The following is an 18,314-nucleotide window of genomic DNA, read 5'->3' as shown; positions in this document are numbered from 1 at the left end:
AACTCATCCTGAAAGTAAAAATATTGTTGTGATCAGTAACAACACATGCACATCCTTTTGTTTTGGTAGGTTTATAAAAAAAAAAAAAGAATATACACAGCATCATAAACACATAGTTTATCTGGTGTGATGTAATGGACAAGGGACTTTTTGCAACACAAATATTTCAAGTACTTTTTAAGAAGATGCGAGAGGGAAACCGACAGCACTTCGATCCTGTGTTGAATATCATATGGCACGAGTCATTTTAAATCAGAAAAGGGAGTAACAGGAAAATTCTGTTAAGTATATTATAAACAGTATGCTACAAAAGCTTATACTAACAAAGACCACATTAACCTGAGAAATGTCATAGGTAAAGCAAGGCAAAGTCTATTACTGGGAGTATTTCAACTAAAAAGCGCTGCATTAAGTATTAAAAAGCAGAATGGAATCCACTGTGAAATATTCACCACATCCCCATCCCCCTTTTATCTTCACATTTCTAACTTATGTATATGATTTCCTTAAAATATTAAGTTTCTACAAAATGTACATTCTGTCGCTGATATTCATGGTTAAACCCATAAAACTGTACATATCTGTTTTCATTGCTAACAGTGATTGTAACGGTCAAAGGTGTCAACACTGAGGTCACAGGCCGACTGACGAGCTTAAAATGATTATGACTAAAATGACTAAATAGAAAGAAAGCCCTTAGAAATGTCGTATTTGCACTTCCTTAACAATCCGTCTGTTGACTCAGAGCTTGGGATACAAACGGTTTAACGTTGATAAGAACTGCATGGAGACCAGTAGGAGTGTCAGCTGAGACACAATAATACATCACATCATTGTCATCCAGCGTGCCGCAGCGCACGGCTGATGATTCTGCAGGACACTCGAGGAAAAGGTGAGGTTTGGTTAGAAAAAAATAAGAATACAACATGATACAATTGTGTTGAAGCAAATGAAAACTTGTGTCTAGCATTGTGTGAAAGACATGGAATGCATTGACAGGCATTCTTCGGGCAGGCAGATATACCCATACTTGAGGCATACACGTGAATAAACAAAAAGTGAAAACAACTATACAACAGCACAAACCAGAGAGCATCCAAATTCTGTTCGAGAGCATGGGGAAGAACATCTGATGGATTCTTTTTTTTTTCCTTTCTTTTTTTAGTATATCAACTCTTCCTTATTAACTGGAAATTCAACAATGCTAAAAACATTATATAAGAAGAAACATTCTCCATCTTTGGGGATCCAAAACCAGGATCAAAAGATTTCATCTCAGTAAAAAAAATGTGTCCACGTGTGCACATGTGCTATGCAATGTAAACACTACAGGGATTATTTTCCTTTGGGATTTCATAGAGTCAATGGCGTCTATTAGACTTGAACAGCTTTTTGTTCACTGATGAGGGGATGAGGTAATGTGTCAGCAATGCACGGCACACTTCTCCACTCTGGAAGTCATGATGAGCTTGTAACATCTATTGAGTCCCTCAAGGTGGAGTCTAGAGTTAAGAGTAACTTGTAGCCCCTGCATGCCCCATGAGTCGTGTGGTGTCATGCGCCGAGCAGTGTCCAAACGCTGGTCCTCTCAGGGCTTATTGCTCATGGGTCCGGCAGGGACGGGGCTGCTTGGGGCTCCTCTTACAGTTTGCCTTGTTTCAGCCTCTCTATGTGATGGCATAACTTCAGCGCGGGCCCTAACTTAAGACCCATGTACTTCATGATCATGTCGCTCCGTAGAAGCATCAGGGCTTTTCCATCAATCTCCTGTGGAAACAAAACATGGGACTCATTACATCAAGTAAACACGCAGAGAGCCAAATGATCTACAGTAGCCAAAGTTAATAATACACTGTATGTTATATGGCGGACATGATTAAAAACTTTTTGCCCTTTTCAGCTCAATTTAGCAATAGAAATTGAGAATTGGACATCACTGTTGGTGGTTAGTTCTTTTTTAAAATAATAAAAGTGAACTTACATGTTTTCTGAATAGTTCTGCATGTGGGGCTAATGCTGTGGGGTCAGCATCCCTCACGAACTGCATCACCTCTTCAATGGACCAGGAGGAGGGGTTTTTACTGGGCAGCCGCAGACTCTCCCGGTCAGATGCTACAGCCTCAGGACCTGTGGTGGAGCTGGCTGCAGCCAAAGCAGAGCAGACACAATGAACATAAACTGCGACAGTCACTGTTACTGTATGTTCTCTATAGTAAAAAAAAATAAATCTCACTGCTCTTTTTGTCAGAGACTGCATGTTTAGTGTGTGACATGACAAATGTGGGCAGGCAGTGATCTACCTCCACAGATTCTTACTGTACCTTCAACTCGTCTGAGCGGTTGTGTGGAGCTGAGCTCTGCGGGATTAGAGGAATGGCGGCGCATGGGTGTACCGGGATGGTAAAGGCTGCTGGCCTGGGGGTGGTACTCTGAGGAACTCCGCACTGTTTGGGGTCGAGGGGTCATGGAGTTGGAGGCCGAGTCCATGTAGCGCTGCTCCTTTATTAGGCCGTTCTCTTCGTGAGGCAGGGTCTCTGCTGGAGAGAGAAAAACACAACAGACATTAAAAGGTTGTTCTTTAAATACTTCTATAATAACACACTTTGATTTACCTTTGAGACAATATGCAAATAAATATACATGATGTGAAAGTGATCATAAACAGAAGATTCATGTACAGACAGCATCTGAGTAGAGCAACAAACATCAACATGAAGAAGAGTAGTCCTCCATCAAGCAGGATGATGCATGTAATAAATAAGCAAACACTGCATATCCCTGCATTCCTGCTTATTACTATACAGCTGCAATTAAAGTGACTAAACCAGCTACATACACTACTCATTATAGAATCACCGCTCCATTAAAACCAACGTTGACAATAACACTGAGCAATCGGTTCAGTTGATTGTATACACATGCAGAATAGACAATGCAGTATACTGAGGAATAAAATACTTAGCATATTACACAACACAACTTTTACACCAGCCAAAGGGCTTGAGGTAGAGAAAAAAAATGTGTTTTTAATCTTGTTTGTAAAATACATAGAGGCAGCCTCACTAATGGATGCAGCAAAAGAGATCCAAATGTAAGGCGTGTGGCGGGTAACACAACACAAATGTGTGTATTAAGGCTACAGGCATTGTGTAATGTTTTGTAAAGGTTTTCTTTACCTGATTGGAAGCACGCGGTAAATCAAAATAAGTAAGGTTTCTGTGATGGAGATCTTTGACAATGTGTCACTAGATTTTGTGTTTGTCTGGACATAGACATTAGTCCTAAACTCTCCTGTACACAAAGAGTCTTACAAATGAAAACTCCTCAGTTTGCAGTTATTCCTCTAATAATTAAGCACTAAACAAAAGTAAGGAGGGAAGTGAAAAATTACAGAAGATATTGTGTTACAGTACAAACATCTGCAAGGTGAGCTGTACCTTCTGAAGGGTGGGCTTCAGCACGTAAATGTTTAGGAGACAGAGGGGCTGCGTATGTTGGAGAGACCCCAGAGAGACTTCGTTTACTACTCCGAACCAGGGATGGAGCGTCCAGTGCTTCTTCTTTCACTGCAACATGACAACAATGGAACTTTTAGGATATTACCAGGATAAAACAGTAAGCAGGGGAAGATTTGTTTTTTAAATATATTGTTATTAAAATATAACTGACAAAAAGATGTTCAATTAAGATAAAACCAAAGCTCTATGGCTACAGTCTACATGTGATGATTGGAGATGACTGAGCTTATTAAGTACAGTTAGAAATAAGCAATAAATCTGAAAATTGTTCTGCACAGGTCAAATAAGAAGATTGAAAACAGAGTTGATCTTCTGTTGTTTCAGATTTTTCATTAGGATATTGGTTGGAATTTTTATACTTTTCTATTGTAACATTTCAATGGCACAAAGACATCTTTTTACTTCCCAGTTTTTGTCTCAGTGGTAATTTATTATGAGGGGTGGCAGTTATGGCTCAGAAGGTAGAGCAAGCTGTCGACTAATAACAAGGTTGGCAGTTCAATCACTGGCTCCTCTATTTCTAAACTGCTCGCTTGTGTGAATGAGAAGCAAACTGTAAAGCGCTTTGGATAAAGTTGCAATATGAATTCAGTCCAAGAACTATGATCCAACAGTTCCCCCCCCCCCCCCCCCCCCCCCTCTTCCTGACATACCACTTCTAACGGAATGCACAGTGTTTACCTGACTTGTTCCTGTCGTAGGCCGTGTAATGACTGAACGGCTGGCTGCTGAACAGGTTGTCGCATTGCAGGTGACGACACATTGTCTCCAAGAAGCGTAGCACAAAGGAAGCGCTAGAGGCTGATGGTAGTTTGACCACACGAACTCCTCCATCTGTTCTCACTGGGATGAAGAACGACATGTGTCATTACTCTATCAATCATCTGCCACAAAAATTGGCCACTTGTACAACAATTTAACGAGCCACTCTTTCAAATAGAAGTATTTCATTATTATTATAGAGGTAAGATACAACCAATAACAGCGCAACCTATAATAACTGGTACTGTTTATGTGTTGCTACCTCTGACGACCTCTCCTCCTCCTGAATGAGTCTGCAGAGCACCCAGCAGGACTTTAGGCTGGTATGCGCAGTCTATACATGACTGGACCACCTGCTGCAGCACAGCGTTCACTGGCCCAGGGCCAAAGTGGTCTGGCAGATGCTGCATCTGTTTCCTGTCCAGGTGGGGACCGCAGTTTCCATGCTTATTCACGTACACACACACTGGAACGACACACAAACACACACACACACACAAAACAGTGAACAGATTAGATATTCTAATGGTAGCTCTAATTTAATGCAGAAAATGTGATAGCTAACTGCAAAAGGCAAACCACCATAAATCCTCACCTGTTGAAACCACTGAGTTGAGGCTCGGAGGGCTTTCTTGTGGAACCTGGATGCTCGGCAGATGTGCTGTGCTTTGGAGAATCTTAGGCTTTCTCTGAGAAACACATGTTCAATTTGCAGAGGTACTTTTTAACACACACAAATGAATTAATCCAGAACGATTCTGATGTTTAAATACATCTGTGTTTAGAAAAATCAGTGCAACAGGGTCTCACCTTGCTTCCAGGTTTGGGGCCTCTCTTTTTGTGGGGTTGGGGTACAAGTGGTGTGCTTTCAGGTACGGCTCCGTTTTGGGCAGCTGCTGCCTCTGCCACGGCTTTGAGCAGAGCGATGGTCTCACTCTTGGGCCGACGGCCTCTTACCCCCTTCCTGACAGGCAGAAGGGGCAGAGGGTTGGGGAGTCTGTAGGGGGACTGCAGGGAGCGTCGGCTGGGCTTGGAGGGTGACGCTGAGAGAATCTGCGGGTTCTTTGGCAGGGTGACTGTAATAAAGCATACAACACAGCTATCAAAACCTGATCTATCACCCTAGAAATCCATAAGACAATCCAACAAACAAAAATGTAACGCTTAAGAGACAACGAATGGATTCTGCTGAAGCGACACAGGTAATAGAGACGCCACATAAACAGAAACTCTAGTTGTACAGAATTCAAGGAAACACAATAGAGTCATTTAAGTTAATGAAAATGGTTCCTTGACAACAGTGCAAATACTTAATATGACATCACACTGAATATGACAAAAGGATTGTTAATGGTCCCAGTGCTAAAAACACAGAAAAACACAGACATGGGTATAAAAAAAGAAACATGTTGGTCCCACAGATTTAACTGTCTTTGGATTGACTATGCTGACATGTAGAACAGTTTAGAAAAACTTGTCCCATCTCTGTAGAGTCTATCCTGGCTAATTAGAGAGATCAATTGCATGTCATCACCCAGTGACCAATACAGTGTGCTGTGCTGCTGTTGGTAGCTACAATTAGAGTAAAAGCAGAGTAATGGTCTGATGCCAATCTGGGTTTGAACAGGAGCATCTCATTACTGAAAAAAAAGCACAGGGGAAGTGCTCTAATTTAGGACATACAGTAACAGACGGCAGTATTTTAGTCATATTACAACAACCACTGGTCAGCACCAAGGCCTGTACTACTGATAGCCAAGCTTCCTTGTTTTAACAGCGCTGTCTACTTTTAAAGAACTACAACGCCTTTTTCTGCTAGCTAAAAGTAGAACTAACCGTGCTGAAAGAAATATCTCAAAGCCACAGCCCATTTACTCAGCTAGTAAATGTTTCTCAGTTTCGTTGTGCACTCATGATTTCCCAACAAAACCCACGCATAGAGAACCAAATAATAAATCTTCCTCCGAATCGAAGAACAAGCTCAAAACTAAGCCCACTGCGACAGAGGAGCCGGGGGAGGCAGACTGATCAGCATCAGATGGGGGAGGAATACAAAGACGAGGATGTTAGAGAGAGGATGTGTGGGCTCTGTGTGTGTTTTTCTTCATAACACCTCCCAACCTTTTACGGGTTGTATTAGAGCTCCTACGTTAGCAGGTTAAAATATGGTTTTTAAAGGTTTTTATAAACAGGTTGTGGCCGCAGCTGTTTGTAAGCTTTTCATGTGTTATGTAGTTTATAATCTCATCTTCATCTAGAGTCTTACACACAGACGTGGTGAAGCTGGACTGAGCAGCTTTTATGTAAACATCATTTTTCCATGTAAACAGGTGTGATGTGAAGAACATAAATCCTCCTCTCTCATCCCTCCCTCTTGTAATTCTGCCCGTTTCATCTCCCACCCCAACAGAGACGCACACAAACACACCAACAGGACTCCGTAGATCATCTGCAGAGATCCACATGCAGTACACAGTACGTCTCCTGTGACTGTTTAATGCTCATGACGCTCCTGCTTCTGAATGTAGCCCCAGTTTATCAAGACGACTATGTTGAAAACCACCACGTTGAACTTGTTACTAGGCAACCCCACTTTCTTCAGAGGTGCAGCCACTGTAGGGAAGAAACCTTTATTTTATCTTTATCTATTTATTTATTGGATTTATTCAGAGTGTGTGAGAAGGCACAACATGGAAAAGAGCTTACAAAAGTGTTACTGAGCTAGGAAAATAGGAAAAAGATGGATAACAATATTGAATGTGATCAATTTATTCTGTATACCGATTTCTGACACTTGTGTTTTAGTTCTCAGCAGGAGAATGTCTACAGATGATCTCTACTGACTTTTCTTGATTTAAATAAAAATGCTGACTCCCATATAATTTTTAGGAATTTATAAAGTTCACTGAGGCCTTTTCCTGAGATGCTAAATCATCAAGAACCTGCGCCTAACCTTTTAGACCACCACATTACATAATTAATTCAGATACACTGTAAATCTATGATTGTTCCCCATCAAATACAGAAACTCCTCAATCACACAAAGATCAAGAAGCAGAATTAGTGCTTTCTTTTACTGTGTGTCCAACACCTGTTAAAGATTAGGCTGTGTATAGTTTACTCTGCCAGACTAAGCAACAAGACCAGATCATTAATGTTAATTGTGTTTATATTTATTTAGCTGTGGGTGCAATTTCCTGACTGTAACTAAATGAGTAACATGGAAACATTGATTACAAACAACCGCATCTGCCTCAAACCTCGTTGAATCAAACTCGTGCTGCCACCTAGAGGGTACACTCACCACTGTTGCCTGGTGGCTGGAGGCTGTGTTTAGTGAGGGAGCACCAGCCCACAGGGAAGATGTCCCGGGATTCGAACTTGCACCAGTAATCGAAGGCACCGCGCCACCCATCAAACATGATGAACACTTCATCGCCCTTCACTTCTCCGATGGTGGCGGGGCAGATGAGGTATGGGTTCTTCTTGTCCACGGCCTCCAGCTTCATGCCTGGTTTAAAGTTGTTCTGGGGGGGCCTCTGCGGTTCCTGAAAGTAAGTGTAATATCCCAATTGTAACAACTTTTAAGTACATACGCTGCCGACAAAACGGTCCCATAAACTCTGTGATTTTTAAAGCCATACATACCTTTTTAAAGGCTGTTGCTGGTGCCATCTCTGCTCCATTTAAGGTTCTCAGCAGAAACATGGGCCATGAGGAGGCATTCATCCGAAATCCTGGAGGAGAGAATTAAAAAATGTAATAACAAAAACGACGTTATCTAATTTAGACCACAACAATTTGGAAATCTACAGTGTTGGGTAGTATTAACACACCATGTGCTGCTGTGCATGGTGAGTAATTTCTAGTATTCCTTTTATATCAGACAATATTAGTATAATTTGTTTGTGAGGTGCAGGTTTGGTGAACTCTATGTTTATGTGATTGACCCTAAACTGGTTAAACAGTATAGACAATGGATGAAAGTGTGGATGGAGGGTGTTGTGGAGCTTTTAATGTCTTATTTTATTACAAAGATTACCAGTTAAATATTTCGATGTACGCTCACATCTACTGTATGTGTGCAGCTTTATTATCTTGCTCTGCTGATGATTCCAGATACATGGATTACATATACCAGCAGTTCACAAAACATTTCTTCCAACTTCTGTTACCTTTAGGTTCTTTCAAAGAATACAAACAATGATGATAGTAATAATAATGATGATGTTCATTCCTGCCTGTAGGGAAGTTTCTTTCACTTCCCCATCTACGCAATGCTTCTTACATCATGGTCAAACAATTATTTTCAGTTCAATTTTATCCGTCTGCCATATCTTCTTTTATTATTGCTGAGCTTTTATAAACCTGTCATGGTGGTGTAGTGCATGGAATGGAAAAAAAAATCTGCCATGGTCAATCATTGGTTCTGTATTGTGGAGAGTCACAATTCAGCTGTCAAGACTGAGATTTTTTTCTTTAATGTCTCAACTATGTGCTTCCATCACACCTCCCCTTGCTTTCTTACCCAGCGGTGGCTGCAGCATATCTCCATTCTTCTCACAGGTGCCAATAGGCTGGATGTCAGAGGAGTCTACAAGCCTCCAGAAGTCATTGCTGTTGTCACTCCCATCCAGACGGAGACGCAGACGAACCCCAGTTAAGCCCATTACTGTGGCAATGCAGACTGAGGTGGAATTCCTCGGGTCATGGGCTTCAAGCTTCATTCCCACCTTGAAGTCATTGGAGGGTGGGACTCTAGCCTGTAGACATTAGAACAATGCCATAAACACCGGTGTTGTAAGAATTGCGCAAATACACTGCAAACATTTTTTTCATACCATCAGCCAAATTTAAATAATGTCACCTAACTGCAAAATATGTGTTATGGTATTTGGCATTTTGTGAGTTACTAGTAGTGCAGGACAAAAGAGAGTATGCTTCTGTGCAGCTGTATACTTTGGGGAGGGTGGGGTTGCATTCAAAGCCATAAATACACAACCTTTGTGGTTGAACAAAACCAGTTAGTTAATCACTCCTAGCAGCAACTTGCAGACCCACGGTTGCCCAGGTAACCTTGGACTTAAAGCACAACTTTAACTGCAACTGCAGGCTTCTCTAATTTGCTAACTGTTATCAACCATGATGACAAAACATCCCAATTCAGTTTGTAATATGACTCTAGACGAGGTCTATCTTCATGCAAATGATCCCTGGTGAATATTTAATGAATCCAGGAGCACATACCTGACGAAAACAGCTTGGCGGAGCTGGTGTAGCTGACGTTTCTTTTAGATATTCTTCCCAGCTGAAAGCATCTAAAGAGAAATCCAAAAATAGTGAAACATTTGCACTTCTGTTCTTGCACTTCTGACTGCTGTTAAATGCAACCTATTATTATACTATTTTTACATAAAAGATTACATAAAATCCAGTTAAAACGCTTGAGCAGTATGATACAATATTAATCTGTCAATGAATTTTGAGGTTAGCATGAAGAGCAAACTTTAGAAAGGTGGTAGAATTTGGCTCTTAAAACAATGGCTTGTAATTTAAAAGGTAAAAAAACTACAATAATGTAAACACCACAAACAGCTAAGTCTAATCCAAGGGAAAATCACAAATTACAGTGAACACCATTAATAGTAGTACAATGTTCAGTCTGGATAATAAATATCAATTAAATGATCAAATACAATTTTTAAAAAGGTTCACCTTTAGTTGTTGCAGGAGTTGTACCTGTTGGTGGAACTGTCCTTCCTGGTTTCTCTTTTTTGCCATCTTTCTGATCTAAAAATGATGGGGGAAAAAAAATTAATGTAATCAAACTACTTCCAAGATTGTAACAAACAATATACACGTGTTAATATGAAATAAGAGTCTAAACACTGGTAATAAATATGGATTTCTGAGGGCGTTAATGTCATACACTGAATGAAATATGTATACCCACACAGGTGTTTTCACTTATTGTACTTCATTATAGCTCACCTCAAAACTGTGTGGGAATGTACACACCTTTATCATTGTTACATACATTTTGATGACATCACATAATTTTCTGTGAAGCTCCACAGAACTTCAACCTGAACAAAGGTCTAATCAGACAGTAAGTGAAACACCTGTGTGGGTTTGCAGGGTCTTGAAATAAGACTAAATTGGAAGAAATGGCATATTGATGATTTGATTGCTACAGGTGTGCTTTACAGAGATTCAGTTGACACCTTAGTTACAAAGTACAAATCTTTTTTATTCAGAGCCAATATAACCACCGAACACCGTCTTTATCAAACATAGTCAAGTGACGTATGCTTGCCTTTTAGTGGAGTTTTCCCCATGGTGACTGATGACCAATGGTGACAGTTTGACGCTGACGACCAATGGTGACACGTAAATGATGACAATCAAGACGCAGGATGTTGAACCAGTATGCCTCTGTGCCTGTGAAGTTTTGTCCTAAAAATATCAAGGGTGAAAATAATTCCTGTGAAATGCAGCACACACAATAATTCCAAAGAGATTCATCAGTTCATTCATCAGCCTACAATATGAAATACAAGGGCCTCAAAATTATACACATATGACTTTTCTCCAATTATTAGGCTATATTATATTGCTTAGTCTACAAATTGTCCCTATTTTCCAGAACTTTAAAAAATTGCTTGTGTTTTTCCAACCAACAGTCCAACGCTCAGATATTCAATTTACCATGATTTGAAACAAAGAAAGCAGCAAATTCTGACATTTGAGAGTTGGTCTGCAACTAAACTTTTCATTACATTTCGTTAGCGATTAGTCTTTTTGATTCCAATCATTTGTGACATAAAATTTTGAAATGTTCACCACAGTGTCCTAATGTCCAAGATGACATGTTCAAACACTTTGTTTTGTCTGTTTTGTCTGATCAGAAGTCCAAACCCTATGATAGCAGACTAAGAAAACCAAGAAACATCTCATTTGAGGGTCGAACCAGTGAATTTTACGGCATTTTCACTTAAAAAAATGACTAAAATGATTATTTGATTATCAAAATAGTTGCTGATTAACAAACAAACTAATCATTTCAGTTCTAGCAGCTGGAAACAGTGAATATTTGTTAAATTTTCTTAATAAATTACTTAAATATCAAAATTGTTTTCATTTACTCCAAAAACAGAAGATGTTGACAGCATAAATGAGTAGTTTTCAAATTACAATACAGATGTTACCATACTGTAACATGTCATTACTTGTGTTAACTATCTTCTGTTGATTTTCTGAAGAAAAAGAACCTCTTATTGATGTGGTATTCCAGTCATGGACACTCCCACAGAGACAGGAAGGGCTTTTTTTTTTTGGAGAGTTTTAACAGGTTTTCACACTATAACGACAGGCCTGTGGTATAGGTTGCTGGGGACAGCCCATGTGACAATGTATTTCACGTTGTGTACATTCCGCCGCATTACCCGTTTTCAGGGAAACACTGCTACAACTACATTCACTTGTGAACGTAATGATCGAGGTTCTGGAGAATTATTACCGAGTTTGGTAAGAAAAAAGAAAAAAAAACAGCTGTCCCACACCTCTAGGGGTGTATAACGAACAAAACATGACTGCGTGTCATTTACGTCAACTGACCGTTGACAGTAAAAGCGTCTGTTAACTAACTAACCCATTAACGTTGACGGTAAATGAGCCATTTTGAATAGCTTAATGAAGCTAATACGTTACCGCTCTGTGAGCCCAAAATAATGTTAACGTTTCATTTAGAAAGCTGGTTATTACCTATAATACGTATATTTTATATAGGTTATCTGTGAAAACATTAATAGCACCACTTCCTAATATTTTTTCTCACCAACTCTACCTATCGATGTTAACTGTTAGCTGATTGTGTCACTTCACATCTAGCGTTTGTGTTGACTGGTAACAGCTAGCGTTAGCTTTGGGTTAGCGAAATACCCGAGATAGGTATTAATTTACTTTCTAGATAGAGTTAAAGCATATTTTGTCATTTTAATAACTACATATTTGCTCTCGGATGCCGTATGACGTCTAACATTAACGCCGTACAGTTCCAGGTAATAGTCTGGGCCCAATGTTGACAACTGGGACTGCCTGATTTGCTAGTTACTGCTGCTGGCTAATAACTGGGTTGGCTAACCTTCGCGTTAACGTTACCCCACTGAAAGCAGTGTCTTTCCATATTATCAAGGAGGATTTACACATAACCCAGGTCGTGTGGCTTCAACTGACATTCTTCCTAAACTAAATATCATTTTACTGTGAAGAATAAACTTACAGGTGCCGTGTTTCTCTGGATAAATCGAGTGAAGATCCACACACTTTTCTCTATTCGTCAGCTGCCATTTTTTTCACCCTTGTAGTGTATGCTTACACGCATGTAATATATGCCAAAGATAGTGATGTACGGAGGGCAACGACAAGCGAAGAAGAGAGATGGGCTGGACGTGCAGTTCAGTAAGGCCAATAAATTCTCCTGATAGTCACACTTACAGCCAATCAGAAAACGGTTTACTCGGTTTATCCAATCAGCTTTCTGGGACATTCTGCCTGTAATTTGGGATTCTAAAAAATAGCACAAGTTACCCATCTTCATTTTGTCTCGTCTTTACACGGTACCTTTCTCATGCGTCTCCTGCTGTGGTTCAAAACTGCTCACAAATTGTCAGTGAATGTTTTAAAAAAGATGTTAACTAAATTTCAATATTATAAGTGGGACTCTTTCCACTCGTACCAATTTGAATGAACAACTAAGGACAATATTCTAATGTGTGGAAGAAAAACACTACCACTGAATGATGTCACCCAGTGGGGTACAATAATAGAGTACAAAATAAATAAATAAATTGTATTAAATAGAATAACGTGTTTCATATTTAATATTTTTGTACATCTGAAATTTAAATATCATTATTAATGTATTGGAATAATAAAATACAAAACAGATAATTAGGTATTTAATATTAAATCTAAAAATCAGATTTTAATATTTGAAGAATTCAGGGTTTAACAATGATTAATAAGATATTTAGGGGGGGGGGGGGGGAACTAAATTAAAGCAAGTTCAGGCAAAAATACTGGTGCCAAACTAAACTAAAATAAATACAAACTTAATTTTTATGACAGTTTGACAATTTGTAAAGGGTATGTGTGAAAAAAGTTCCAGTGCATTCTTGATTAAAATAGGGAGTAATGAGTCATCATATTAAGCAAAAAGCAGAACATGACTCAGAATCACTGTCCCATGTCAGTTTCAGACCCTGTGTATTCCCCCGCCCACGCTTCCAATAAAGTCTAGAAGAGTCTAACCATGTCAACATAAATGGTGAGTCCCCAGGTATAATTATAAAACAGAGTCCAGCACACAGGAACACTTCTGAAGCAGTCAGCAACTATGTAAACACTGTATAATAGCACATGGCTATGATAAATACGTAATGAGGGTACTAATATCGGTGTCCCATTTAAAATACTTGCAATTTGCCGTTGGTAGCTCTTTCAGTTCCACTGAGACTAAGGGAAAGCACCAAAGTAGTTGGTATGCCAAAATCTTCAGCAGTGATTCAGATGAATGTAACTCAAGTATTTTATTCAAGTACAAATTTAAGGTTCTTTGCTTTCCATTTTTGCTACTTTTAGTTCAATACAATTCAGAGGGAAATACAGTTTGTTCTCCACTAGCATACATTTATCTGACTGATATTAGTTAACTTACCAATTAAAATGTTACAGACAAAATATATGATCAAATAAGATGTATTTCATCAATTAAACCAACTAACATGTCAAAAATAAGGTAAATTAGGTCCATCTTTGCCAACTACAAAGGTAAAACGCTACGCACATATTAATGCATCATTCAATGGTAAAATATGTAATAGTTTAACACTCAAAGGGACCATTTTTCGGTATTGAGTACTTCTAATTTGGATACTTTAAATACATTTTGCTGATAAGATTCTAAATGCAGTATTTTTACTTGTAATGGAGTATTTTACATTGCGGTATTAGTACTTCCATGTCACTAAAGGATGTGAATGCTTCCTCCACTTCCGCTGAGGTTGCGATTGTTCATTTTCAGTGTCTGTGAATCATCATCCCGTGTTTATTCTCCATTAGTTTACAGGAAATCTGCAGCCAGAATATGCTGGACACACACTGTGTCCATGCTTTCACAGCTGGAGTCGCACAATGTTATACAATATGTGTATTTAGGAATACCAGTGATTTTAAAAATGATGTGTCCATTAGGCTTTTAAGCAATGTTTTGGATATACAATACCACTGTGAAAACTGCTGACAAATGTAGATATCTATTTCTTATATACAAAACATAGCAAAGACTGGATTTTTTCCATTGGCAAATGTTAACACATGATATTGCAGATAATCTATTAGCCCAGTAACATTTAGCCCTTGTGTTGAGGAGATCTGTGCTATTATACTCCTATAAATATTTCCAGTTATAGGACTTTCTCACCCTCATCATAAGTCAGCAAAATCATCCTCGAAATAAATGTTTTGTCTCTTGTATCAATAGTGAAACTGAAGTTTCTATTGAGGACATCTTACTTGTCTCTTACAGCAGCAATGTCAAATCATTATCTTATTAAGGGAGACCCAATCACAAGCATGAGGAGACCTGCATGAGACTATTGAGACCTACAGTAGCTAATTAACAATTAATCAAAAATAATAATAATAAACCACTGGGAAACACCAAAAACACAATATGTAAAATAAAACAAACCAATCTCACTTTTCTTAATATCTTTATTTTTTATTCCTCATTTGTATTTACTCTAATATTATTTTTTGATACATTTTACTTATCAGGAGGGTAATTTGTCCGCATCACACTGCTCTACCACATGTGAGTGCCATGGCCTACATATAATTACTAACTTGTTAGAAAAGCTATAAGACATTTCTTAAGAAAGTTGCAAATGAAGAACACTAATTTTAGTTTGGCTTTTAAAATAGACCTGTACAACAAAAAAGACCTACTTTGATCTTTGATAAACACTCTTCTTCTTTCTGAAGGCTTATAAAGCCAATGGACTATGATGGGAATATCACCTGGTTTCAAGTGCTTCATGTAGAAATTGATATCTTCAGAGGGTATTTACTGCAGTTTACCCCATGCTGATTGAGTAATGGGATGTTGGAGCTGCAATCACAGCTCTGGGATGGTTCGTCTCATTAACGGTCGTTCTAATAGCCACATTGTGATGACAAATTATGACACATTCCTGTAGATCAATTAAGACCCAATTGATTAAATACAAAAATAAATTTTGGAACTATTTTGTGGGCCAACTACACATTATGGACTATGTAAATAAACAAATGTCATCACTGGCAGATCCTCCGAAAGCATTATGAATACCAGTGAGAAAACCAATGGACTTGGTAGAGTTATTGATTATGTTATTACATAAACAAGTTCTTGCTCCATTCCATCTTATTCAAAGCACATCAACTTTAATTCATCCCATAAAAATATTTGAAATACATGAAGATAAATTCAGACACTATAGTACTCTTCATTTCGTTGTTTGTTTTTTTTTTCAATTTTAGGTTCATCCTGTGGGTGGCAGCATGGTTTCACACAACACAAACATGGCGTGTTGTGTTATCATATATAGAGTGATTTGAATGTCAGCAGCTCAGAGTTGGACTGAATGGAGTTAGGGAGTTATAGATAAGATACAGTACAAACAGGAACTTATCAGCTGTTTACCTTGGCTTTGTACTCACTTTAATGTATGCAAAAGTAAAGTGTAGGCTACTGCTTTTTATTTTCTATCCATGATCATATGGTACAGTACACAGCATATATATATATATAATCTCAAGGTTTAGGAGCTGTTTTGGTATTTAATTCAGTAGACATTCATTTTACCTAAAAAAGCTCTACTGAACATAGAAAACATTTCATACGAGTTCAAAATCATTTATCTGAGCTGGGTGTTCACTCGGAAAATCTTTTTTTTTTTTTTTTTTTTTTTTTAAATAGCTGAATAATATTAATCTGTGCACATTTGTAGGTTTATAATGTGTGGAATTGTCTAACCTACATATGGGATGAACTTTGTTCTTGTTGGGGCAGGCTTTAAGCTCTAAAGTTCTTATTTACTTCCTACTTTTTAATTTTTCTCAAAAAAAAAAAGGATGAAAATGTCATATTGCCGTAAGTGTTAAAAACCTTAAGACAATGGTGAGGGATGAAGACAGGTTTCCTTTGCTCCTCACTTATGTAGCCCAGTTTTGAATTTCTTGACACTGTTTTTGAATTTTGTTGCTCTGTGACGTTCTCACAATGTAGTTTCTTGCCCTATATGAGCTTTGGAATGGCCTTTAGATAAACTGTGTGATCATACTGAACGCAGGGTGTGATATTGTGAATTATGTAATTGAGAAATTAGAACAATAATATCCCACCTCATACAAAACACCGTCAGACCGCAGCACAGTTTTTCAGCCCCTGCATCGTTCTGCTCTGTGATTGGTTCGAATCGAGGGGGCGTTCGAATAAACAAGCGTTCCGGTCGTTTTCATTGGCCGCCGTCACGTCACTCAAACTGTTGCCTGGTGATCTGCTTGCAGCTTGTCAACCGCACGATCCAGTTACTGTAGCTGCCTGCTGCAATGAAAATATCTTCGTTGGTGGGTGGATATATGGGCCCACTTCCATCATTTTTTCCCCAAATACTGACTGAGTGAGTAGTTTATTTTATCTTTACATAGATAAGAGTTGTAAGCTATACGTATAATGTGAATATCTTGAGTACAAGCTGAACAGAAAGGCAACGTTACCAAGCTTGAGGTTTGTTTTTAGCTAATTTGCGGTTTTGTGTGTTTTGTGAATCAGGCAGAGCACCAAGGAAACACAATTACAACGTAACTAACCAGAGTCCAGGCTAGAAAGCTGTTAATGTGAGGCAATTGATACTAAGTTGGCTTCAATGTTGCCATATGTTTGACTTGTTGGATTTATTGGTGCCCTGTATTGAAAATGTGGGTGCTACATTCATTCTGTGGGCAGTCGTCGCTGACACACACACACACACACACCCACTCTCTCTCTCTCTCTGTCTCTCTTTCTCTCTGTGTCCCTCTCATTTGAACACACAGTACAAGCAGCTACAGTGCCTGTTAAAAACAATCATTTCAAACACACATTTCGCCCTGCTTATTGTTTTTTTTTCACCTGTTCAGGATGTGAGACATTTCTAACAAGTAGCAACAGGACAAGAGTGTGACAGATAGATACATCTACAGCAGTTCTTTTGAAATTATTCATCACAATGCAACCTTCTACGTGCATTTTGATATTTGCTAGTTGTTGTTCTAATTTTATGCTCTCAAAAAATGTGTAGTCAAAAGAAACCCTCAAACGGCAGTGATGTTGTAAACTGGATCCCTTGTTTTTCAAACATCTATATCTAATTTGAATGATTATAAAAGCAATTTAGCCTTAAAATAGTGCATTGATCATGTGAAGTGGTTTAAAAGCACTGTGTTTTGAATCCCTCAGTCTATTACCACGCATGAGTCATGCTGTTGATAGAGACAAAATATATGATCCACAGCAATGCCCAGTGCATTCCTGATCATATTAGCCTTCTAGGTCTGGGCCTGGAGGGGAGATGGCTAAAATCTGCTCTGAAAAACAACAGGCTGCGTGCCACTGCATGTGGGTTGGGAAATGAGGAGAAGGAGGAAGCACATTACCACACTTGTGTTTTTAAAGAATAGATGAATGCAGGCATTTTCCCTGAAGAGATCAGTGTACCAACCTTGTATCATCCCCCTCAAGTTTACCTACAGTTGCTATCAGTTTACCTGCGTTGACTGGTCTGCAGCTGAGTAAGATAAAGGAGTAATAGACCACACAGTGGTGTTTAGTGCTCTGGGAGACACAGAGAGTTTATTTTGGTGCCGAGGTTTTGCATACTGATGAGCAGCTCCCGTGCCCACAGCACCGTAGGAGACTGGGAGTGTGAGTAGGTTATGTGAGTCCTTGAG

At 38.9% G+C, this 18,314-nt stretch overlaps 2 protein-coding genes across 5 annotated transcripts in view; one reads left to right on the top strand and one right to left on the bottom strand.

Moving 5' to 3' along the window:
• Positions 1-102: 102 nt before the first annotated feature.
• LOC121900189 (sex comb on midleg-like protein 2) lies at positions 103-12,718 on the bottom strand. 2 transcript variants are annotated; one of them, XM_042416252.1, is made up of 15 exons: positions 12,562-12,718; positions 10,597-10,736; positions 9,996-10,070; positions 9,528-9,598; positions 8,809-9,043; positions 7,929-8,017; positions 7,585-7,828; positions 5,091-5,356; positions 4,876-4,969; positions 4,543-4,746; positions 4,200-4,361; positions 3,438-3,566; positions 2,322-2,534; positions 1,982-2,142; positions 103-1,767 (listed from the first exon to the last, which is right to left on the bottom strand). In XM_042416252.1, exons 2-15 carry the CDS (start codon positions 10,616-10,618, stop codon positions 1,642-1,644), a joined length of 2,091 nt encoding a protein of 696 aa, XP_042272186.1. In that variant the 5' UTR covers positions 10,619-10,736; positions 12,562-12,718; the 3' UTR covers positions 103-1,641. The 2 variants fall into 2 exon arrangements, with proteins under 2 accessions (XP_042272186.1, XP_042272185.1); XM_042416251.1 differs by having other exon boundaries at positions 2,322-2,537; positions 12,562-12,717.
• The window catches only part of LOC121900188 (cyclin-dependent kinase-like 5), a 39,486-nt gene continuing 32,829 nt past the window's right edge, over positions 11,658-18,314 (top strand). For 2 of the 3 annotated variants that reach the window (XM_042416250.1, XM_042416248.1), the window contains exon 1: positions 16,882-17,005. The gene's annotated coding sequence lies outside the window, so the exon portion shown is untranslated. Of the gene's footprint in view, positions 11,808-16,881; positions 17,006-18,314 lie in introns of those variants that run through there. The other variant, XM_042416249.1, reaches the window with a different exon arrangement.

This window comes from Thunnus maccoyii, chromosome 7 (assembly GCF_910596095.1).
Source record: "Thunnus maccoyii chromosome 7, fThuMac1.1, whole genome shotgun sequence".
Lineage (NCBI taxonomy): Eukaryota > Metazoa > Chordata > Actinopteri > Scombriformes > Scombridae > Thunnus > Thunnus maccoyii.
The sequence above is the reverse complement of the archived record's forward strand: the minus strand, read 5'-3'. Positions and strand labels throughout refer to the sequence as shown.